At 39.2% G+C, this 25,855-nt stretch overlaps 1 protein-coding gene across 1 annotated transcript in view; it reads right to left on the bottom strand.

Moving 5' to 3' along the window:
• MED13 (mediator complex subunit 13) overlaps positions 1-25,855 on the bottom strand; it is a 1,182,528-nt gene that overhangs the window by 729,171 nt on the left and 427,502 nt on the right. The window contains exon 16 of the mRNA XM_053707341.1: positions 20,716-21,641. Within this exon, the coding sequence (XP_053563316.1) occupies positions 20,716-21,641 (926 nt within the window). The remainder of the gene's footprint in view (positions 1-20,715; positions 21,642-25,855) is intronic.

Here is a 25,855-nt window from a genome sequence, read left to right as displayed (position 1 = left end):
TAATAAAAAAAACACAACATGGAAGACTTTTAAAGGCACATATGCATATACTGATTTTAACATTTTAACAGTCGTATTAGAAAGAAAAATGTTTTTTTGTTTGTCATTGTAAATAAATTGTATGTATTAGTAGAAAGAAAAAAAATAATTCTTATTAGGTTTCCAGTAATTAATCCATATCAGGATTCAATAAATAATGGATGTAAGGTTGCTATGCCAAAAACTGTGACTTGGCAACTGAGACATTGACTGAACAGCCTGCCCTTCTCTTTTTAATTTGGCTTCTGTGACTCTGATAAATCTGGCTGGTGGGAAAGAAAGAGGTACTACTAGCCTTAAGCCTTCTCTTTATCTATTTGAAGGGCTAGTGCACCCCTATCGCCTCCTTTCCAATTTAATACAGTGTCACTGCCACCATCTCAAACACAATTTCCCTTCACTCCCCAGTCACATAATGCTGTGTGTGGATTATCATTTTCCTAAACACAGTCTCTGCACCTGTTACATAACAGACAGTGCATGTAAAATCAAAACAAGAGCTAAATGGTGCAAAGGATCATTAATCTAATCTAGTGTGTTCTCAAAAGTGTAGAGATAAACTAAGTAGTTAATACAGTAGTCATATTTATATCTGCTTAGTATATTTATCAACATAAGAATAGGAATTCCTAAACGGCTATATGACAATCTTAAGACCATATGACAGTTAAAAACAAAATTTTGGCTTAGCTGATAACATTTTTTATTTCATTTGATGGTGAGAATACAAGAGCCCTGACGTGTAAGATTAAGTACGCCACTAGGAGGCGGTAAAGAACCCCAAACAACAAGAGTTTTTAGCAACTCCCACCTCCCTGTAATACTTAGTTTAAATTATAGTCGAGCAGAGGAAAGGAAATTGATAGGTAGAAAAGATAAAGCAGGGTATATAGAGGTGCAAATAAACTGCCACCAAAAATAAAAGAAAATTGGGCGTGGTCTTGTGGACTCATCCTGAAAAAAGAGAATTTTCTTTCATATGATGGTACGAGTCCACAAGCCTTGATGTGTGGGGTTTAATAGCCAAGCTGTGGAGTCCACAAGGAAAGGGTGGAACAAGAACAAGGCAGTTCATCTTTGCCAGACACTGCGGCTTGAAGGATTTTTCCTGCCAAAACTCGCTTACAAAGAAGCAAAAACATCATAACGGTTGAATTTGTAAGGAAGACCAGGTTGCAGCTTTTCAAATCTGTTCCATTGAAGCTTCATTCATGAAATCCCAGGAAGTAGAAACTGATCTAGTGGAATGAGCTGACATGCATTTAGGGGGCAACTTCCAGGAAGCAAAAGCAACTGCAGTAGCTTTTTAATCCTTACGATGACCAGAATGATGAACAAATAAACTTGTGCTCTGTCTGAAATCTTTTTTTGTTTTTTTTTTTGTGTTTTTGTGTTGTGGCAAGACCTGAGTAATTTTATTATTTTCCATAATGAGAGTTTTTATTATGGGACTTGCCCTTAACTCTGGTACAGCATTCCTGGTGTGAATAGGGGCTGCTTGCAACAATCAATGCGACAGCATGGTGTATCTCAGCAGCCAGTCTAGGACACAGCAAATTGTTCTAGTACAGTAAAGTGACTTACACAGCTTCTCACTACCCCACCTAAACTGCGGGTAACTCTCGCAAGATTCTCCTTGCTGTGGGAGAGAAGCAAGTGGGAACTGTGGATCGCAATCCATAGGCCTGAGCGAGTGGACCCCAAACTTGACGGCTGAGACTGACACCTGCACATGGATGATCCCAAATACCATCCTGTGCCCACTGCCTTCACTCTGGGGATTCTGCGGTTTGCTAGTGGAATCCTTACAGAACCAACTGCAGCCCAGAATGGTGAATAGTGTGGGTGGGTAAAAGGTGAGTGTGCATAGGGTAAAATGGCAGAGGGGGACGGTGTGATGGGGCAGAGTGGTAAGCAAGGAGGGAGCACATAACACTTTGGGTGGGAGTCAGATAAACAAGGAGAGGTCTTCATATATGAGCAGCCGGACAGTGGTAGAAGAGCAGGGATTTTCATTTTATTTATTTTTTTAATCGCATACTCTTGCAATTTGAAAAATCGCAAGATAAAAAATCCTGATTAATCGCATCATGCAATTAAAACGCACAGCCCTCCTAAGTAGGTTCAAATTAATTTCAAAGCTGTTGAAGGCCATTTCTTATTGCGGTGCATTTTGACAGTTTTTCACAGTTGGCACTGTTAGTTCAGTTTTCCCATATAGATAACATTATGCTCACTCCCGTGAAGTTATTTATGAGTCAGCACTGATTGGCTTAAATACAAGTCTGTCAAAGAACCAAGATAAGGGGGCAGTCTGCAGAGGCTTAGATACAAGCTAATCAGAGAGGTAAAATTATTAATATAGCAGTTTCGGTTATGCAAAACTGGGGAATGGGTAATAAGGGGATTATCTATCTTTAAACCGTCTCAAATTGTTTTTAAAAAAAGCTCAAATCCAGCTTAGCACCCAGGTGGGAAATGGCTTAGCGCTCAAATGGTAAAATAATAAAAATGTTTAAGTAGGCTGTCCTTTTAAGGTCTTAACACAATTCTGCAATACCACTCCACATGATTGATCGGCAGCCAGTTGACATAGGGAGTTGCATCATAAAGCTGCAGCACCAGTTCTACATGCATCAGAAACTGCTGGTTTAAAAAGTAGTCCTGTTTGAGGGAACAGCTTTCTGTCTCCAATTTGTGATCCATAGAATCTCTAAAATGTACTGTCCTCTAAAAGAATATCAGTACGTTTAGCTTAGGTAGAAATAACACTAGGGATGCACCGAAATTTCGGCCGCAGAAAGTTTCGGCCGAAAATAGCATTTTTTGTTATTTCGGTTTTTGTTTTTTTTGCCTTTTATTTTCGGCAAAATTATTGTGTAGCATATTTTAAATTTGATGCCAGCCTAGAGCTGCTGTTTGAGTTCATTACTTGACTTACTGTTTTGCATATAATAATAGTTTTCTAGGACTATACTTTATTTTGATAATTGGTAACAAAACAAAAACGGTTAAATCTCATTCTGTTACACAGAACTAAATAAATAAAGAATAATACTAGCGATGCACCAAAATTTGGGCTGCCGAAAATGTGCAATTCCAATTTCGGCCCAAAGAGGACCAAAATGGCTAAAAAAGTACAGCCCTCCCCTGTTCTATTGAGTTACATGTCTATCCTTAGCATAAGGTGAGCAGCACAGCACTGGCATGGTACACAGAGCACACACATAAGTAACATTACATGATATGTGAAACCAGCAGAGAAGGAAACCAAAGTTCTGAATAGTGAATACAAATATCAAAGGATGATAAGTAACATGTTTATAAACACTTGATATTATCAGACACAGCCCTAAGCACACACAGTGAATATCTTTAAGCCTTATATACAGTGCTCATACATCAGCCTCTTGTGCGTAGACATTCTATTCGCCTGAGGCAAATATGCGTGCACATATATGCATAAGCCCCAAGCTCGCACACAGTTGGTACAAATTAGCACCCACCAGACAGTGTATACAAAAAAGCACAGTAACTTTCTATAACCACCTTGCACGTAAGGATGTAGCGAAGTCCAGTGGTCCTGGTGATAGGCAGACTCCATTTGGGGCTCAGGACATATAATCTGACGGGTCAGTGTGAGACCCGAACCAGGAACTAGGCGGAGATACGATGAGACGATCAGGTGCAGCCACGCTCATCGCATGGATAACTACACCCAAAAACAAAACACATGTCCACCTCATATTGTTGTCTGGCTATAACCACGCTCTCCCTTATAGAGCTCCAGTTTCACTGCAGATCACGCCCTACTGTACAAGTGACCATGTCCATTTGTTGGAGCTTTCCCGCTTACAAGCTCTCTCAGCTACACACACACACTGTAGTTAAAAAAGAAAAAAACTATATTGGTTTCGTTTCGGTTTTCGGCCAGGATCATTCTGAATTTTTGGTATCGGTTTCGGTCCAGAATCTTCATTTCGGTGCATCCCTAAATAACACCATCAACCTTAGGAATAATTTTAAATGTTTGTTCCATCAAGGGATACATTTTCCTAAACCTGGATGATAGTGCAAAAGGAATAGCAGTTTTTCCCTCCATTATTTAGCTATAATTTCAGTTACTAAATAAGGAACCGGGAAAAGGCATTTAAAAAAAAAAAAAATCACATTTAATTGACAGGTTTATCGTTATAGGGTTTGCTTTCAGTTAAACCTAGAGTCTTAAGCACTACATGCAGTAAAAATGTATATGTTCAACCTTAAAGGGACATGAAACCCAAAAATTCTCAAATACTTCTTTGTTAATGAAATATCTAGATAGGTAGCGCACATGCCAGAAATACTACAAGAAATAGTTCTGACATCTAGTGTTCTTGATAATGAATAACATTGTTGCAAACTGCTGCCATATAATACAAAGACACGTGCACATTCAAACTTACCTTCCTGCATTTCAACAAAGAATAATGAGAAAATAAAGAAAATTTGATAATAGAAGTAAATTTGAAAGTTGTTTAAAATTGTATGTTTTATCTGAATCATGAAAGAAAATGTTGGGTTTTATGCCCCATGAAATCTAAACAGATTTGCATTTTCGCTTACTGGGACATGGGATTGTTGCCAGAGTGGATAGCAGATTGCTTTTATATTCAGGTGAAAAATCCGTAGAGGCTCCCTGAGACACTCATACAGGAGCAGGGCATACATAATTAGTAGTTACAATAGTATTAAACTAAATTAGAATGCATGAAATGTAAAACACATCCATTGCATAATTGAGTAAACTGGAAAACTACAGTAGATCTCCTTTCTAATGAGTTTGATAAAGGAATAGAGGGGACTGATTTGTTAGACTCCATAACAGAGTTCACGAATCTTAAATAGTAAAAAAAATCTGCTCCAAAGACTAATAACTTTTTAAAAACCCAATGGTGCAACTGCTCTTGTAGAAGAGCTGAATACACTAGGAGGTGACTTTCCCGCCTTCAAGTAAGCCTTGGGAATCATTTATTTGAGCCAAACATGCCAATGCTACATTAGTAGCTTTCTGCCCCTTACGAGTACCAGAGAAGCAAAAAAACAATTTATGTAAGAACTTACCTGATAAATTCATTTCTTTCATATTGGCAAGAGTCCATGAGCTAGTGACGTATGGGATATACAATCCTACCAGGAGGGGCAAAGTTTCCCAAACCTCAAAATGCCTATAAATACACCCCTCACCACACCCACAATTCAGTTTTAATGAATAGCCAAGTAGTGGGGTGATAAGAATGGAGTAAAAAGCATCAACAAAGGAATTTGGAAATAATTGTGCTTTATACAAAAAAATCATAACCCCCATAAAAAGGGTGGGCCTCATGGACTCTTGCCAATATGAAAGAAATCAATTTATCAAGTAAGTTCTTACATAAATTATGTTTTCTTTCATGTAATTGGCAAGAGTTCATGAGCTAGTGACGTATGGGATATCAATACCCAAGATGTGGAACTCCACACAAGAGTCACTAGAGAGGGAGGGATAAAAATAAACAAGCCATTACTCGCTGAAAAAATAATCCACCCAAAATATAAGTTATTCTCATGAAGAAAAGAAAAACTTAAAACATAAGCAGAAGAATCAAACTGAAATATGCCTGAAGAACGTTTCTACCAAAAACTGCTTCAGAAGAAGCAAATACATCAAAACGGTAGAATTTAGTAAATGAATGCAAAGAGGACCAAGTCGCTGCTTTACAAATCTGATCAACTGAAGCTTCATTCTTAAAAGCCCACAAAGTGGAGACTGATCTAGTAGAATGAGCTGTAATTCTCTGAGGCAGGGCTTGACCTGACTCCAAATAAGCTTGATGAATCAAAAGCTTTAACCAAGAGGCCTTCTGACCTTTCCTAGAACCAGAAAAGATAACAAATAGACTAGAAGTCTTCCTGAAATCTTTAGTAGCTTCAACATAATATTTCAAAGCTCTCACCACATCCAAAGAATGTAAGGATCTTTCCAAAGGATTCTTAGGATTAGGACACAAGGAAGGGACAACAATTTCTCTACTAATGTTGTTAGAATTCACAACCTTGGGTAAAAATTCAAATGAAGTCCGCAAAACCGCCTTATCCTGATGAAAAATAAGAAAAGGAGAATCACAAGAAAGAGCAGATAGCTCAGAAACTCTTCTAGCAGAAGAGTTAGCCAAAAGGAACAACACTTTCCAAGAAAGTACCTTACACCTCCTTGTGCAGACCTGGGTGTTCAAGGTGAGCAGTGGCTTATGCTCATATGTTAAACATTAAGAAAAAGAGAATAGAAAAGAGAGGCATAATATGGCACACTAGGCGTTCGCACTGCTCCTCTCTCCCAGCACCTACTTTTAGCTTAAATTGTTGGCCTTTAAAGGGACAGTCTAGGCCAAAATAAACTTTAATGATTCAGATAGAGCATGTCATTTTAAACAATTTTCCAATTTACTTTTATCACCAATTTTGCTTTGTTCTCTTCGTATTCTTAGTTGAAAGCTTAACCTAGGAGGTTCATATGCTAATTTCTTAGACCATGAAGCCCACCTCTTTTCAGATTGCATTTTAACAGTTTTTCACCACTAGAGGGTGTTAGTTCACTTATTTCATATAGATAACACTGTGCTCGTGCACGTGAAGTTATCTGGGAGCAGGCACTGATTGGCTAGACTGCAAGTCTGTCAAAGAACTGAAAAAAGGGGCAGTTTGCAGAGGCTTAGATAGAAGATAATCACAGAGGTTAAAAGTATATTATTATAACTGTGTTGGTTATGCAAAACTGGGGAATGGGTAATAAAGGGATTATCTATCTTTTAAAACAATAAAAATTCTGGTGTAGACTGTCCCTTTAAGGCACTGTTCTACCATAGACTTTGGTAACTGGGTAATCATTTTGGGGTATCCTTCATTTACCTCTGATAAGCCAACAGCTATCATATATATAAACCACTGGGTTATGTTTGACCGCTAACTGCGTTACGGTCTTTCACTCATTCTTGTTTCTGTTTATAATAGTTTAGCTAGCTTGTTTCTTGCCATTGTGACCTTAGTTCTCCTGTCATTTTATATGGAATTTTAAATTTGACTTTATTACGCTAGCTTAATTGTATAGCGGTATTGCAGTGCATGTTAGGCACTGTTAACATTGATATAGACTAATTTATTACATTTTACGGGTCATATTTTAATACTTATTGATCAAGTGATAAACGTTTCCCAATGAGACCACCTGCTTGTGTGTGATCGCAAACCTGGTGCAATCTCGTATTTATTGCAATTCCACTTGATTTAGTGTAACAGTCACTTGCTAGCTACGGCTGGGGATACCTCTATAAGTCTACATAGAAAAGCTTTATAGTAATTTCTAGTGTTGGTCTGTCATCGGTACAGATTGATCACTGTACCGGCTGCTGAGAGGAGTTTGTGTGTCAATTGTATTTTGACACTTTATCATTTCATTTTAGTGGTGGATAAATCCATCTTTCTTTTATATGAAACACTAATTAAAAGTTATGTTTTAATCACTACATTCCACACACACACCTTATCGTTTGGAACCTCTCCCCCCTTATTATAAAGTTATTATAAAAAGTAATAAGGCGGAGCTAGAGACCAACAGAAGCAGACGTGTTTCTTTAGAGCTCCAGAGCCCAGTATATATTTTATTAATTTAAATTCCATAAATAGTGCTCTGAAACTCTTCTTTAGCTTGTGTCACAAAAGCAGGCACTACACGCCACTTGCAACAAGAGAATCTGAGCAGGATCACTGTTAGAACAAAGTAATAAGGAGGAACCTGTTGGAGAAATCCGGTTACTGTAATAACGGCTCTGGAGGAATTACTCTGACTACCTGCATACTCCTCTTCTATCGGATATCTATCTCACTCCGGAGGGTCGGTGCTCCGCTCTGGAGTGTATGTGACTTATCAGCTGACAGTCTGAAGGAAGCTGAATCAGGACGAACTCACCATCTACAGGCAGCGGAGTTTTCACTGGCCATCTCTGTTCCGACTGCGCCCAGGACTACAAGCTAGCCACGTCGCATGGTAGATCATAGCAGAGGAGCAAGACGGGTAAAGCCCTGTGTGCCGAATTTTAGCAAATACCCCGCTGATAGAGCTCCGGTAGTACATTAGTTGATTGAAGAGGATCTAGCAGAATAGCTCCACTGCATTGCCACCATCTTAATTCTCCCCTACGCAGCAAAAATTATACTCATTCAGTGGACTGCAGAGTGGAAACTTACAGGAGATTAACTCGTCACTCTACTCTTACCGGGCTATATTGTAAGAGGCAGGAGTCTTGTGTATATGCTAAATATATAATAAGACACTTTAACTTCTGATACACAGACAAAGTTAATACACAGTAGTTCTAAATATCTCACTGGTTGTTCACTACCTGGGCCTCTCTGAAGAAAATTTTTACCACACTAGCTGTTGTACTGGGCTGGAAGGTTCCTCAGATTATACTAATATTTTGCAAATCAAAGACCTTGATATTTGCTTAGGCACCTTTGGATTGGTATTTACCGTATATGCAGTTTCATTTGTTGGAGATTGATGTAAAACAAAATATATGTAGAGCTTGCTAACTTATTGCCTGTGGAGTTTCCAAACTATACCCCTGGGGAGTAGACCCACCAAAGAACTCAGTGATATTTTATTAAATTACTGACAATTTACACCTTGCTATATTACTTAGGTTAAATGTAATTTACCCAGTTGTGAGTGCTCAAAGTCGCAGCTTGTATTGTGTATCCCACAACTGTTGATTGGCAACCTACACAGCATAACTGGAAGTCTAAAGGACTGTTGCAGACTTTAAAGCCCCTCTTGACTCGCCTTTATTATATTGGTCATTCCATTATAAGACAGAAGAAATACATCTACAGCCTGCAAATTTGCCCCTCCATCCTGCATTATACAGTCCCCTACTGGATGCCGCAAGCTTAACACCCATCATCAAAGTAATACTGTGTACATTTCAAAACTCGCATTTAACATTGCAATGAGGTGCTAAAGCACTGACTGGGAGGCGGTGTGGTACTCCAATTCAAACATACTAAAGAAGCTTTCCTGTGCCCTCTCTTTTTAACCGGCAAGGGATCTGTTCAGAAACCAGCTAAGATGTCCCACTCCAATAGGAAGAAGAACAGGCAGGCTGATGCCCCAAAAAGAACTGTTGCAGATCATTTTCATAGTAAGTTCACTTCTGAGAGGGACCTTTCAGATGAAGATTCAAGAGATTCTACCTCTAGGCATGAAGAAGAAATAGCTGTTCATGCCATAGGTAAAAGATCTACAGACAATGCCGAAACTTCTTCCCTTAAAGAGCTTATCAACCCCCTCTCGGCTAAAATGGACTCCCATTATACTTCTATGAAGCAGGAACTCAAATCTTCTGTGGCTGAACTCAAGAGAGACATAGCATCCCTAGGAGAACGATCAGACATCCTCGAACGCAAGCATGAAGACCTCGCTACTGATCATTCCAACCTTCTTTCTTACACTCAAACATTAGCTGATCCGATTTCAGATCTGGAGGGAAAATTGGCAGATCTAGAGGATAGATCGAGATGCAATAACATCCGCATTAGGGGCATCCCTGAGAGCGTCACGGCTAATGATATCCTACAATATCTGGCTGAATTATTTGTTGCTTTGCTCGACTCCCCTCAAGACTCAGATTCCAGAATTTATAGAGCCCATAGAGCTCTAAGAATCCGAAATTCTAACCAGGCTCAACCGAGAGATGTAATTGTTCGCCTTCATTACTTTGCCTTTAAAGAAAAAATCCTTAAAGCGGCTTACCTCAATAAAGTTACCTGAAGTTTATAAGGAAGTCCAGTTTTTCCCAGACCTTTCTTCACATACATTGGCTAAAAGGAGGTCCTTTTTCCCTGCTACACAATGTCTGCGCAAGCACTCAAAGTACAGATGGGGCTTCCCAGTTAAGCTGTTCTTCCAATTTGATGAAACCTCATACACTATATTTAACATTAAGCAAGGAATGGAGGTACTAGGCAAGCTAAATCTTCTTCAGAACTCCCCTCCGGCCCTCTCCTCTCAATCAGAACTCCGGACTGCTCCGCCAGAGGTTCCCACTCAAGGGTCTTTTCCTCAAGTTCAGCCTCTGCTACTTAGAGCTGCAGCCTTGGAATGGGCCCCAAAACCTAGACGCTCCCCTCCGCCTTTCAAGAGGCGAACTTTATCATCATAAGATCCCTGCTGATTCTGTTCTTTGATGTAACCCTGGACACTAATTTGTACCCGACACTATGCTGGGTCCACATTTCTCACAAACTGATATCAGAACTGAACTCCTGGACACTGAAGAATTAAGTGTTATGTTTATTTTTCTGTCCTCTAGAGGGAGTATGAATATTTTTTTGAAAGTTGGCTTAGACCTAAAGATTTTTCTAGGGCTCTAATTTTCCATAAGCTGCTCTAAGTCCTTAAAAGCTACCACTTTTAGCGGAATAACACTATTTTCTCTCTTCTGCAGGTAATATGAAGGTTTTCACTTTCGCTGAATCTTACTTTCAATATGTTTATGTGTGTAAAGCTAAGTACAAATTTTTGATTTAATAGTTTTCTAGATGCTTTGCTTATTACTATATACGTATACTGTTATTATGGCTAACCTAGGGTATTTATGTATAGCTCTCATATAAGTAATCCTAGACCAACCTATTACTCATGTGTATGGTGCCTATATATTGCTTAAGGTTACACATTGACCAGTAGAAAATTAACCCACGTATACGATCAGCTGAGTATTCTCCTTTAGTAGAAGTTAAGGTTATATGACTATTGAGGTACTGTTTTAGTTTAAGTTATCCCACTATGGTTCCAGACTGTTACAACCAATTTTTATTTTATAGATATATTATCTCTTAAGAAATAAGGGTTTAATGAATGGCTTATGAGCACCTATTAAACAAATGTGTTGTGTATCTTCAATTGTCCCTAGGCCTCTAGTTACATTTAATATCCCTGTATATCTTAAATTCCTGTGGACTCAGTGGCCATAAAACCTATAGGACTTGTCTTTTCGTGTTCAGTTCAACCAGCGCTATTTGAGATTATTATAGCTTCTGGATAGTAACTCTAATTCTCACTATTACTGAATTGGGGACTACCCCGTCTTCTTTTAGTCTCCCATATAAGCCATATTTAACTAGTAGGTTTGGAGAGTATTGGCCCCAAACTATTTAAATTCCTTTAATTACTCCATCCCCCTCCTTCCCAACTACCATATTATAGTTCTAACCCGCCTCTCTTACAGGCTTTATAGTAAGTATTATACGTCTCGCTTTTTTTTTTTATTATTTGATTCTATAAATTAATCTTTTGTTGGTCTTCTGCCCCCCCGTTGCTGTTGACCATTGCTATCTTTGCTATCACATGGCATAAGTAAATAACACTCACACAAATTATAAAAACTGTCTTTATAGCGGTGGTTATCCGCTGAAACTTCCCCCACTCCCCCTTTGCTTAATAGCTCATTCTTAGTACCAAGACCCTCTAATGATAAGAGGTTACCAATTAATTAAATAACTAAGCTAATTTGTGGTCAGTTTTTGGACTGATACAGTAACCAGGTATCTCTGTTCTCTGGTGTTTATATATACTATCTACCTCTCCTTTCTTATCCTCTACTCGTCTACCCTCTCCCTCTCTATCCCCCCCCCCCCCCCCGAGAAATGCATTTACAAGTGATTACTCATAATGTACAGGGGCTTAACTCCCCCACTAAAAGAAGTCTCCTTAGTAAGAGCCATAGACTTCTTAAAGCTAATGATTTTTTGCAGGAGACCCATTGGTCCGGATCTTCGGGCATCCCGTACACAATTAAGCACTTTCCAATCAAACTAGAAGCATCACACTCCTCCAAATCAAGAGGGGTTGCCCTATTAAAGCAGATCTAAAAGTGGATGTTTTGCACAGGGAGACTGATCCGGGTGCCAGATATGTAATACTTATCTGTAAAGTAAATGATCGCACGTACACTCTAGCTAATATATATGCTCTGAATAATAAACAGATTCCCTTCCTGAAAAGTGTACTAAATCTTATCTTCAAGTATTAATGTACCCTGTTTAATCTTGGAGGGGATTTTAACTTATTATGGGACCCATTAGTAGATAGAAAGGGACTAAAGTCACTTTGTTCAGACCGGCCGGCGTGTTCATTAGCTGCTGCTTTTAGGTCATTAATGACCCAGTGATGTGATATGATGTTTGGCGAGCTATGCATACCATGGAGAAAGACTATACGTTTTATTCAAATCCGCACAAAATGTTTTCCAGAATAGATTATATCTTTGTTGAGGCGGTGACTCTAGATGAGATATCCAGCTCTAGAATAGAGATGATCTCTTGGTCTGATCACGACCCTGTAATGGCTACTTTTTCTACTCCCCGATCGGTCCCTCAGGGTAAATGGAAATATGCTAATTGGTTAGTCTCAAACCCCAAAACCTGCCAGGAGATAGAAACAGAGTTGATTGAGTTTTTACAGATCAATGATAATGGACAGACAGAGGTCCAAATTGTATGGGCGTCATTGAAAACGTTTATCAGAGGATATTTGATAAAAAAAAGCGGCCCGATCTAAAAAAGAGACAGGCACATATCTGGCTGAATTAACTTAATATAGGTCCCAGCTTGACGCACAAAAAAAGGAACCACACACTTGAAGGAGCAAGAAATCTAGAAGCTATAAAAACAGAACTTCTTAGCCTAGAATTGATCAAGGTCCAAAAGACCCTCGGTAAATTTAAAAAAAAGTTCTATCACAGTAATAAAGCTAATTCGTTATTAGCAGCCAAGCTTAGAGGAAGACAGGCCCAAAGGTCTATCCTTTCAATTCTATATAAAGGCAAATTAGCCATAGCTCCCAAGGACATTGGTGAATCATTTAGATCATACTACTCTAGCCTTTATAACTTACAAGAAGAGTCTGCTGCTGATGCTCTCCCTGTGATGGAGATACAAAGCTTTTTGACAAGTCTTGGGCTTCCGATTTTAGATGAGGAGTCAGCAGGAGTATTAGGTGCCATTATTTCAGTTGAAGAAGTGAAGCAGGCGATCATGCAGTTAAAAAAAAGATAAAGCTCCCGGGCCTGATGGATTCACGGGGCAGTTCTACAAAACATTTGGTGAACTTCTCTATCCCATTCTTGCCAAAACATTTAACAGATTTATGTCCACCGGTTCTTAGCTTAAGGAATTTCTTGAGGCAGAAATAATAACAATCCTGAAACCTGGTAAGGACCCTCAATTGTGCCAAAATTATAGACCTCTCTCATTGATCGATACAGACATCAAAATATATTCTAAAATAATTGCAAACAGACTTTCAAGAGTAATAGGTAAGATTATACATGCAGATCAAGTATGTTTCATCCCGGGCAGAGAAGGTCCAGATAACACCCAAAGGCTTACTTCCATTTTATTTGAAGCGGAAAAAAAAGAGGGGTCCCCTTCCTGGCCCTGTCTCTTGATGCCGAAAAGGCGTTTGACAGGGCCAGGTGGGATTATCTTTGGGAGGTACTTAAAGTGTTCGGCATCCCTCATCACTACATAAGGGCCATGCGGGCCTTATATTCAAATTGCCATGCCATAGTCTGCGGACCGGGCTTCAAATCAGCGTCATTCAATATATTTGAATGGTACTAGGCAAGGATGTCCCCTTTCCCCGCTTTTATTTGCTTTGTCCATTGAACCTTTGGCTTAGTCCATCAGAATTAATGAGGATATTTCTGGAATTCAGTTTTATAATTCCAGTCACAAAATAGCTCTCTTTGCGGACAACATCACGCTTTTGCTCACCTCGCCCACAATCTCAATGTCAGCGGTCTTCAAGGTTATTGAGAAGTTCTCACAGTGTAGCTTTTATAAATTAAATTATACTAAAACTGAGGTTCTACATATTAATCTTCCAGCTCCGGAATTATACTGTTTGCAAAAAACATACTCTTTCCACTGGTCACCCTCCTTCATCAAACATCTGGGCATATATTTAAGTACAAACATCGACACAATAATTACCAAAAACTTTTCAGAATGTTTACTGGAATTCAGGAAGCTTTTATAAAGTTGGGAGTTTAAGGAGTTTTCTTGGACCGGTAGGATAGCGGCTATTAAAATGTCTCTTTTACCAAAATTGACGTACCTGTTTAGGTATATCCCTCTATCTGTTCCTAGACCCCTTCTGAATAAATATCATAGTCTCATCACAACTTACATTTGGGTTGGAAGAAGACCAATAATAGCCTTCTCTATTATTCAACAACCAACCCACAGGGGTGGCTTGGCATCTTCTAGTGTCTTATCATATAACGACGCAGCTAGTTTGTCCCATATTTTGGGTTGGAGCTTCAAAGAAACTACACATAGATGGCAAGTAATACAGCAATCACTCTTACCTAAAGGTATCTTACTTTCAGATTTACCATGGATTCCAGTACATATGAGACATGCATTGAAAAGAAGAGCACATCCATTGATCTTGGACTCCCTAAAACATTGGGATCTAAAAAAGCATAAAGCAACAATCTCACCACACCCTTCGCCAGTCTATAGTATTCGCAGTATCTTGATTTCGCTTTCCCAGACTCACCTCAGAACTTGGGTGGACACTGCTGATCTCCCGAACTCAGCTCTGTTTAGTAATAGTATGCTAATCTCCTTCGATGAAGTGAGGCGGAAGTTCTCTCTGCCTGTCACGCTCCACTTTGAGTTTCTAGATTAATAAGTATTCTTAGATCATGGGGTTTGGCAGGACAGTGTGTTCGGGAACCCACTAAGTGGGAACAGCGATGGAATGCTAACAAAGCATTTAAAGGAGCCCTATCATTCTACTATAGTTTGCTGATATCTCCTACTGAGTCTGCTAAACATAACCAATATAGGGCATGGGAAAGATATTTAAAGGTAGATATAGAGACTGATATTTGGTTTAGAGAGTTAATCAGAGCCAAAAAATACTTACACTGTGCGACTTTGTGGGAATTATACTATAAAGTCATTACCAGATGGCACCTGGTCCCGGTTACCTTGCATAAATATTACAGATCTGCTTCTCCCCTCTGCTGGAGAAATTGTGGAAACCTCGGCACACATATCCATATTTGGTGGGAGTGCCCAAAAATTTCGGGTTTATGGAGAAATGTTTCCCAAGTATTCAGAGACATGGGACTGTCTATTCCTCTGGGCCCGGCTATGGGTCTCCTGCACCACGGTTGCTCGAACCTTTCTGAAGCTGATAGAGCCCTAATTTCATATATACTCATTGCTACAAAAATAGCTATAGCTAGAGACTGGAAACAATCGTCCCCTTCGTCTTTAAAGGGACAGTCAACACCAGAATTTTTGTTGTTTAAAAAGAAAGATAATCCCTTTATTACCCATTCCCCAGTTTTGCACAACCAACACAGTTATATTAATATACTTTTTAGCTCAGTAATTATCTTGTATCTAAGCTTCTGCTGACTGCCCCCTTATTTCAGTTCTTTTGACAGACATGCAGTTTAGCCAATCAGTGCTCAGTCCTAGGTCACTTTACGTGCATTAAAGGACCAGTCAACACTGTAGATTTGCATAATCAACAAATGCCAGATAACAAGACAATGCAATAGCACTTAGTCTGAACTTCAAATGAGTAGTAGATTTTTTTTTTCTGACAATTTTAAAAGTCTATTTCCACTCCCCCTATACCATGTGACAGCCATCAGCCAATCACAAATGCATACACGTACCATGTGACAGCAATCAGCCATTCACAAATGCATACACACTTATTCTTGCACATGCTCAGTAGGAGCTGGTGACTCAAACTGTTTAAATATAAAAAGACTGTGCACATTTTGTTAATGGAAGTAAATTAGAAAGTTGTTTAAATTGCATGTTCTATCTGAATAATGAAAGTTTAATTTTGATTGAGTGTCCCTTTAAACATGTGAACCAATGCCCTCTAGTGGTCAAAATGTATTCAGATTAGAGGCAGTCTTCAAGGTCTAAGAAATTAGCATATGAACCTCCTAGTTTTAGCTTTCAACTAAGAATACCAAGAAAACAAAGCAAATTCGGTGATAAAAGTAAATTGGGAAGTTGTTTAAAATTGCATGCCCTATTTAAATAATGAAAGTTTTTTTTTTGGACTTGACTGTCCCTTTAAGGAAGGTAAGAGACATTGTAGACTTCATCAAAAACATGGAAGAGTACATCTTTAGATCCCTAAACAAGTTAGACCTTTATCACGAAATATGGTGTAGATGGATTGACCTTGATTGGAATTAGACTCTTCTCGTCCTTTCATTACTTTGACATTGCCCCTTAACTCATTTTATGTAACCTACCCTCCCCCCCCTTTTTTTTTTCTTCTTCTCTTTCCCCCTTCTCCCCCCTCTTTCCTTCTCCTCTGTCTTCCTCTTGTCCTTCCTATGTGAAGCCAGAAGACCTAGGTACATAAGACTTTGAGACTAATATAATAATAAGGGTCCACCTATTAGCTACACAGCTTCATTAGAATTTGTTAGACCAAGGTGGTCTAGAATAATAGCTACTTTTAATATAAAATGAGGATTTCAATTACATATTAATAATTATTATCTGTTATATTTCACTGTTTATATTGCTGATGCTACAATAGATTTTATGTAACGGATTGTTTATGTATCATACATTTCTGTTTTCACTATAAAAACCCTCAATAAAAGATTATTTAAAATAAAAAAGTAATAGCACCATGTCATTATATTCAGTACAATTTAAAATTGCGTATATCATATAGTAAATTGGGTATACTCTAGATCACATGATAATGTTCTGTGGTGTACAACTGCCTAAAGGTCTTTGCAAAAACTACATAGATTGTTACCAAATCTGAACATATAGCATAAGAAATATTTCGCACATTTACCTCAGGAGACTGAGTTAACTATCCAGATTTATACTTGCCCTTACATATTTTGGGGGCAGCCACTAATCAATGTGTCACTACTTTGTATATATTATTTTTAGCTTCAGGAGTAGTTTCCTCCTGAGTGACAAGTACAGGGTAAATTCCTTCAGGAAAGTGGACTGTTGTGGCTTATATGTATGCAAAATATGAGGTATAGAATTCTCAAAGATTTTGAGTGACTTGGCATACTATAACATATTTGTGAAATAAACATATACTGTATATGTAGATAGAGGGATATAAGAAAACTGACTCCTCAGAGATATCAGAAGGGACAGAGGCATTTTGATCCAGATTTTATTTATAATAAAGTATTAGTACAGATAATATCGGGCAGAGAGCCCTCTACACTATTTTTACACTCCCTCAGACACTTCAATTATCTCTGTGTAGAAACTACTATAGCCTCCATATGTATATATAATATAGCCCCTGAGTACACCCTGGCAGCTCCTGTATGGTACTCACCCCCTTTCATGGGACTTGCAGGCACTGAAAATAGATTTAAAAACTGGCCCCAACTGTAGTATTAGATAATTACAGAGGTTCTATAGTGAGAGAGAAAACCCCAGGAAAACTGAGGGGGCAGAGCTACCACCGGGAGCAAAGCCAGCGGCCATGTTAAAAAGTTAACACACTTTTGCTTCTGTTTTAAATAAAAGATAGTGCACCAAGCATAAAACCCCCCAAAAACTATAAAACACTGGTCCCTAGACTAACTGGAGCCTGCTCTATCAAACTGAATATTGGTAAGCAAATGCCGTTCTTCTAAAAGGGACATACAGCTACATTTTAAAAGTGCTCCCACAATTGCCCTAGGAGATGCCAGAGGGCTGTAAAGGGTAAGAGGCGTCCCTAATAGTGGCTCCAATGATGATAGAATCTTTAGGGACCTGATAGGGAGATAAATTGTGTCATGAAGGGAGCAGGTTAAGTCCCCTGGCTATGCTGTACATGTGTCAGAGTAGCTACAAATAGCCTCTGGGCTGTATGTGTGCTGTGTAAAGTCCCTTAACTTAAGCAGCAACCCTCCACTGGCTTACCAGGCATGTCAATAGAACTGCAGCAGTATCCAGTAGAGAGCCCCTCCAGTGCAGATATCGAGTACCGCAGAGGATTGCAGTAGGAAATACCTGAGTCCCTCAGGGGGAGTCTAGGGACGAGTTCCAGTGATGCGTGAGGGTAGTTATGGCTGAAGTCCTGTTTGGGAAATGCTGTGCACATAGCAGGGTATTCCTGTGTCCCTGTATAATTCAGCTGCTATGAAGTTTCTCTTCTGTATTCTTTGTAAATGATACTCCCTAGGAACTCTGGGACTCATAGGGTCTGAGCTCCCAATTTATAATGCATAAGCAATTAGCGGAAACAACCTCTATTTTCAACCATCTCCTACAAGGCCAAGAACATTACTACAGAGAGATGAGAGGGTTTTTAAAGCTCTGATATGGGTTCTTGACTTCCTGCTAGTGACAGGAAATATATCCCATATGTTATGGAGGAATGTGGACCATAACTTTCCGAAAGAAATGTTAATTTTCAATTGTTCTTTCTACGGCCCTGATGATCGAAAGTGCTGTGAGGCGGTGAGATATTCAAAAGGGATACTCAGTAAGTTTTAGGACTCCGGATAGATCAAGGAGGTTTTCCGCCGTTGTTTTAGCGCATCTCTGACACATTATTTAAACATTGGTGATAACTTTAGCAATATAGCTTCATAGTAATTAGGTGGTTTATTACTTATAGTATAGTTTATTATGGTTAGTAATTTTTTTACAGTAGGCAGTTAGCTGGGGCTTTTACAGGGAGTGTTGTTTAGCCATTACGTCAGTGGCGGCAGTACTAGGGATTTAGCTGGGCATGATGTAGTTGTAGACGGTCAGGTGGAGTTAGATGAGTTAGCCTACACTTTGCTTTGGACACAAGAACGATCAATTCAAAGCAGCGAAGTGCAGGTTGGGAGGAGGGTAGCGGCCATGTTTGTCTCGCCAGCACAACATCGACTGAGCTAGTTAGTGTAGGTCACTGGTTTTCAAACCTGTCCTCAGGGTTCCCTAAAAGGCCACTTTTTGAGGATCTCTGAACTGGAGAACAGGTGAAAGTCAGCCGATTAGTAAACATAATAATTTTACCTGTTCTCATCAAAGGTAATCTTGGAAACCTGGCCTGTTGTGCAGGCATGAGGACAGGTTTGAAAACTAGTGGTGTAGGTGTAGTAAAACTTAGGTCCCCACACCAATATTTAAAGTGTGCCTACACAAACTAATTTTAGTTTCAGTGAGGGCACTGTTTGCGCTTTGTAGACCCAAATCAAATAGGACCCCCCCTGCAGTAAAATGCAGATGAACGTTGATGTTGTCGATGTGGGCAGTGACTTCTATGGGAGCAACATCGTCGCTCACCGGCATAGTTCAGACACACAGACTTTTTTTTTTTAGAACATTCTGACGGACCATTGGGCTGTGATGCCGATGAGGCAATCTAAACAGTTTCCTGACTGTCGGTCAATGTTTTGATCATTGGGGCCTAAGTACTGTTCAGAGACCGAGATAAGAATGGGAAACATTTGAGTGATAAGATAAGATCTGATAAGTCAGCAAGCCAAGCCTATTTTGATGGGCTGTAGTTTCAAAGAGAAAATCCAGCTATTTATTTTGCAAAAAGAAACACAAATGAACAATTTCTCATACATTTTATACACTGCAGCTGGTATAACTGGCCATGGGGAACACATTCATGGAAAGACAATTTTACAATGAACTGTCCCTTTAACAAGTGCTGACTGAAAAACTGCTTTCCAGTCAGGTGCCAGAGCATTTAAAGTGACACACCCAAAATGACAAAAATTAAATAAAATGTTAAATATTAGTTCCTGAGATCCCTAATTGACAGTTTAGAGCCCACAAGCCCCACCCCCCTTATATCATGGCATGTGCAAAAAACAAAGTGTACTACACTATATGACATATATTTGATAGTGTTAACCGAGTCCCCTGTCTATACTATACTGTATGTTGTATCTACAAAGACTGTGGGCTATATGAGTGCAGATTTCACTTGCCTGATAACAGCACCCACTCCACTGATCTTACCAGCATAGCAGTAGCTGTATCCAGTAGGGAGCCAATCCAGTGCTGTGAAGTTAACAGCAGAGGATATAAGGATATAGGAAAGGAGTGTACAATAATCTCACAGGAAGAGGCTAAGGGACAAGTCCCTGTGACAGCTGAGGGGGAATATGAGTGAAATACTGTGCCGATAACCAGTGTACTCTTATACGGCAGAAATCCGAATTCCAGAGTGGTAAAGGGTCTCACATAGGTCTGAGAATCCCTGTCTATGAAGAAATTCTGGAACACCACTAATCTTTACCTTCACTCCTGGGAGGCAAAGAACAAACTGAGTAGGAGGGGCTAAAAGCTCTTGTTGATTGGAGTACTTTGCCTCCTCCTAGTGGCGAGAATTCAATCTCTCACGTCAAGTCTCGTAAACTCTCACCATCATATGAAAGAAAATAGCTTTTCAACACTTAAATATATAAATTGTTTTTTAAGTGATAATCTGCTCGGTAGGTCTGGAGATATAAAACCTCAAGCTATATTTATAACAATATTGCCAAAAGATTTTCCTAACGGGAGATTGCCCCTATTTTTTAAATTATATTTCTCTAGATTTTTTATTTTTTCACTTACCATTTCTTTTTGACCAGTGATGTAAACATGTACTTTTCACAAGTGCCTCATCAACTTTGCCCCCAGACATGTTATCCATAAATTGACGACCGTGCTCCAATGCTAGGTAACAATCATTGCAGCAGTCCTGTTCATCTACCCGTGTCAAACAGCTCACTGTGCTTGTATTAACTACTGGCTCTTGAGCCACAGTTCCAAATGGAGAAAATAAATTAGTGCACTGATCATGGAGCAAGAGAATTAGTTCATCTGGTATTTTATCTTGTTCCTTTAGTACTCCACGGTCACAACCAGCTGTTCTTAGAACTTCAAAGTGCTTTTCTACCTCCTTACCACAGTCTGTGTATCGCCCAACAATATCTAATTCATCTTCCAAAAAAAGGCCAGAATGGTTTCCAAATTTACGGTTCATAACTGCACTAAAGCCACATGTGCATTTGTACTGTAACTCATGTGTAGGATCAGGGATATAGACACCAACATCTGCTCCTTTAATGTTCATGTTGCAGACACAGATGCAGCAGCTATCAAAATTGCAATCCTTAAAAATGTTCATAACAGACTCTGAGAGAATGAGATTGACATACAGACTGTGAGCTTCTGTAATTGAAGGAACAGTTGCAGGCTCCACAGAATTAAGAGGCCTGCATGTTGATGGTGTGGAGGCAGGAGAATATAAATCTGAGTTTTCATATTTAACTGATCCTTGGACACTGGCTGGTCCTCCACCGCCTCTAGGAGTACGAGGTGTTCTTGGAGTCCGTGGTGTGGGTGCAGAAAAGCGAGGAGTGGCAGGAGAAGGAAGGATGCCTGCACCACTGTTACTAGGTGGGGCACTATTAGACATCCCAAAAGGTGTATGGGTTTGAGGTGTATATGTTTGAACATACTCTTGATCCATTGTGCTTCCAACACTGGAAATATTCCTAAAAAAAAAATAAAAAAAAATTATATAACATTTTAAGAGCTATACTACTCTTTTTGTAACTTTATAAATTATATGTAGGTTGATGTACAAATAAGTGGTAGTTAATAAGCAGCAGAAAATATTAAATGTACTTATAACACCAGTAAATTAAACCATATAATAGAAAGAAGCAGGCTAAGCATGGATTACCACCCTTAGGAAGAAAATGAATACTCAAAAAGTATAAGTTGAAGTAATTATTTGAGTTTTTACAAAAGTGGGCAGTAGATCAATAAGAACGATGCTTGTGGATAACTATGCTAAAATAACGTTTAAAAAAACAAAAACAATTAAAGGGACACTGAACCCAAAAAGTTTCTTATGTTATTCAGATAGAGCATGATTTTTTAAGCAACTTTCTAATTTACTACTATTATCAAATTTTCTTTATTCTCTTGGTATCTTTATTTGAAATGCAAGAATCTAAGTTTAGATGCCGGCCCATTTTGGTGAACAACCTGGGTTGTCCTTGCTGATTGGTGGAAAAAATCCACCCACCAATCAAAAAGTGCTGTCCAGAGTTCTTAACCCAAAAAAGCTTAGATGGCTTTTATTTCAAATAAAGATAGCAAGAGAACAAAGAAAAATTGATAATAGGAGTAAATTAGAAAGTTGCTTAAAATTGCAGGCTCTATCTGAATCACAAATGAAAAAAAATTGGGTTCAGTGTCTTAAGGGCAAAATATGGTATATATTTACTAGAAGTAATGTGGTATTTCAGTATAGGAGCATATTGCAGTCTGCCATATGCAACTAAGGAAAAACTTCCCTGATGTCTTTAGACCCAAACACATTCCCTATATACCACAACACATTCCCTATATACCACTTTTCAGTTTCTAACATATAAAGCCTATTTAGAGAAATAAGTCTCATTCCACTATAACACAATCCTACCCTGATTTAATGTTATCACAATGGTTAGAATATTCCATAAATATCCTCTAGAAAAGTGCGTTTAAAAAATGATTACAACTACTAATAATAATTTGAAAATTAATAATAATGTAAACAATTTCAGACAAAAGAACTTTACATATATATAACATAATTTATGCAAGAACTTACCTGATAAATTCATTTCTTTCATATTAGCAAGAGTCCATGAGCTAGTGACGTATGGGATATACATTCCTACCAGGAGGGGCAAAGTTTCCCAAACCTCAAAATGCCTATAAATACACCCCTCACCACACCCACAATTCAGTTTAACGAATAGCCAAGCAGTGGGGTGACAAGAAAGGAGCGAAAGCATCAAAATAAGGAATTGGAATAATTGTGATTTATACAAAAAAAACATAACCACCACAAAAAAGGGTGGGCCTCATGGACTCTTGCTAATATGAAAGAAATGAATTTATCAGGTAAGTTCTTACATAAATTATGTTTTCTTTCATGTAATTGGCAAGAGTCCATGAGCTAGTGACGTATGGGATAATAAATACCCAAGATGTGGAACTTCCACGCAAGAGTCACTAGAGAGGGAGGGATAAAATAAAGACAGCCAATTCCGCTGAAAAATAATAATAATCCACAACCCAAAAGTTTTAATCTCAATAATGAAAAAAAAACTGAAATTATAAGCAGAAGAATCAAACTGAAACAGCTGCCTGAAGTACTTTTCTACCAAAAACTGCTTCAGAAGAAGAAACACATCAAAATGGTAGAATTTAGTAAAAGTATGCAAAGAAGACCAAGTTGCTGCTTTGCAAATCTGATCAACAGAAGCTTCATTCCTAAACGCCCAGGAAGTAGAAACTGACCTAGTAGAATGAGCCGTAATTCTTTGAGGCGGGGATTTACCCGACTCTACATAAGCATGATGAATCAAAGACTTTAACCAAGACGCCAAAGAAATGGCGGAGGCCTTCTGACCTTTTCTGGACCCAGAAAAGATAACAAATAGACTAGAAGTCTTTCTAAAATCTTTAGTAGCTTCAACATAATATTTCAAAGCTCTTACTACATCCAAAGAATGTAAAGATCTCTCCTTTGAATTCTTAGGACACAATGAAGGGACAACAATTTCTCTACTAATGTTGTTAGAATTCACAACCTTAGGTAAAAATTCAAATGAAGTCCGCAACACTGCCTTATCCTGATGAAAAATCAGAAAAGGAGATTCACAAGAAAGAGCAGATAACTCAGAAACTCTACTAGCAGAAGAGATGGCCAAAAGGAACAGAACTTTCCAAGAAAGAAATTTAATGTCCAGAGAATGCATAGGTTCAAACGGAGGAGCTTGTAAAGCCCTCAGAACCAAATTAAGACTCCAAGGAGGAGAGATTGACTTAATGACAGGTTTGATACGAACCAAAGCCTGTACAAAACAATGAATATCAGGAAGAATAGCAATCTTTCTGTGAAAAAAAACAGAAAGAGCAGAGATTTGTCCTTTCAAGGAACTTGCAGACAAACCTTTATCCAAACCATCCTGAAGAAACTGTAAAATTCTAGGAATTCTGAAAGAATGCCAGGAGAATTTATGAGAAGAACACCAAGAAATGTAAGTCTTCCAGACTCGATAATAAATCTTCCTAGACACAGATTTACGAGCCTGTAACATAGTATTAATTACTGAGTCAGAGAAACCTCTATGACTAAGAATCAAGCGTTCAATCTCCATACCTTCAAATTTAATGATTTGAGATCCTGATGGAAAAAAGGGCCTTGAGATAGAAGGTCTGGTCTTAACGGAAGAGTCCAAGGTTGGCAACTGGCCATCCGAATGAGATCCGCATACCAAAACCTGTGAGGCCATGCTGGAGCCACCAGCAGCACAAACGAACGTTCCATTAGAAATTTGGAAATCACTTTTGGAAGAAGACCTAGAGGCGGAAAGATATAGGCAGGATGATAATTCCAAGGAAGCGACAACGCGTCCACAGCCTCCGCCTGAGGGTCCCTGGATCTGGACAGATACCTGGGAAGTTTCTTGTTTTGATGAGAGGCCATCAGATCTATTTCTGGAACTCCCCAGATTTGAACAATCTGAAGAAATACCTCTGGGTGAAGGGACCATTCGCCCGGATGTAACGTCTGGCGACTGAGATAATCCGCTTCCCAATTGTCTACACCTGGGATGTGAACCGCAGAGATTAGACATGAGCTGGATTCCGCCCATACAAGTATCCGAGATACTTCTTTCATAGCCTGAGGACTGTGAGTCCCACCTTGATGATTGACATATGCCACGGTTGTGACATTTTTCTGTCTGAAAACAAATAAACGATTCTCTCTTCAGAAGAGGCCAGAACTGAAGAGCTCTGAAAATCGCACGGAGTTCCAAAATGTTGATTGGTAATCTCGCCTCCTGAGATTCCCAAAGCCCCTGCGCTGTCAGAGATCCCCATACAGCTCCCCAACCTGACAGACTCGCATCTGTTGAGATCACAGTCCAGGTTGGACGAACAAAAGAAGCCCCTTGGACTAAACGATGGTGATCTATCCACCACGTCAGAGAGTGTCGTATATTGGGATTTAAGGATATTAATTGTGATATCTTTGTATAATCCCTGCACCACTGGTTCAGCATACAAAGCTGAAGACCTTGATCTGTCCGCAGCCTTTGACACTGTCGACCACCCTCTTCTGCTCCAAACCCTCCAATCCTTTGGCATCTGTGACACAGCCCTTTCGTGGCTCTCTTCCTATCTGTCAAACCGTACCTTCAGTGTAGCCTTCTCTAGGGCCTCCTCTGCCCCGTCACCACTTTCTGTCGGAGTACCGCAAGGCTCTGTCCTCGGTCCCCTTCTCTTCTCAATCTATACGTCATCACTAGGTTCCCTAATTAAGTCCCACGGTTTCAAATATCATTTGTATGCCGATGACACCCAAATCTACTTCTCTGCACCAGAACTATCTCCTTCCTTGCTAACCCGTGTCACTAACTGTCTTTCTCACATCTCTTCCTGGATGTCCTCTCACTACCTCAAGCTAAATCTCTCCAAAACTGAGCTCCTCATTTTCCCCCCTTCTTCCAAAATCTCCACCCCCAATATCTCTATAACTGTCGACAACTCCATCATTACCCCTACCCCGCACGCCCAATGTCTCGGGGTCACATTCAACTCAGATCTTTCCTTCACTCCTCACATTCAGTCATTGGCTAAAGCCTGCCGCTTCCACCTTAAAAACATCTCTAAAATTAGACACTTCCTTACACAAGACACA

This window comes from Bombina bombina, chromosome 3 (genome assembly GCF_027579735.1).
Source record: "Bombina bombina isolate aBomBom1 chromosome 3, aBomBom1.pri, whole genome shotgun sequence".
NCBI classification, from domain to species: Eukaryota; Metazoa; Chordata; class Amphibia; order Anura; family Bombinatoridae; genus Bombina; species Bombina bombina.
The sequence above is the reverse complement of the archived record's forward strand: the minus strand, read 5'-3'. Positions and strand labels throughout refer to the sequence as shown.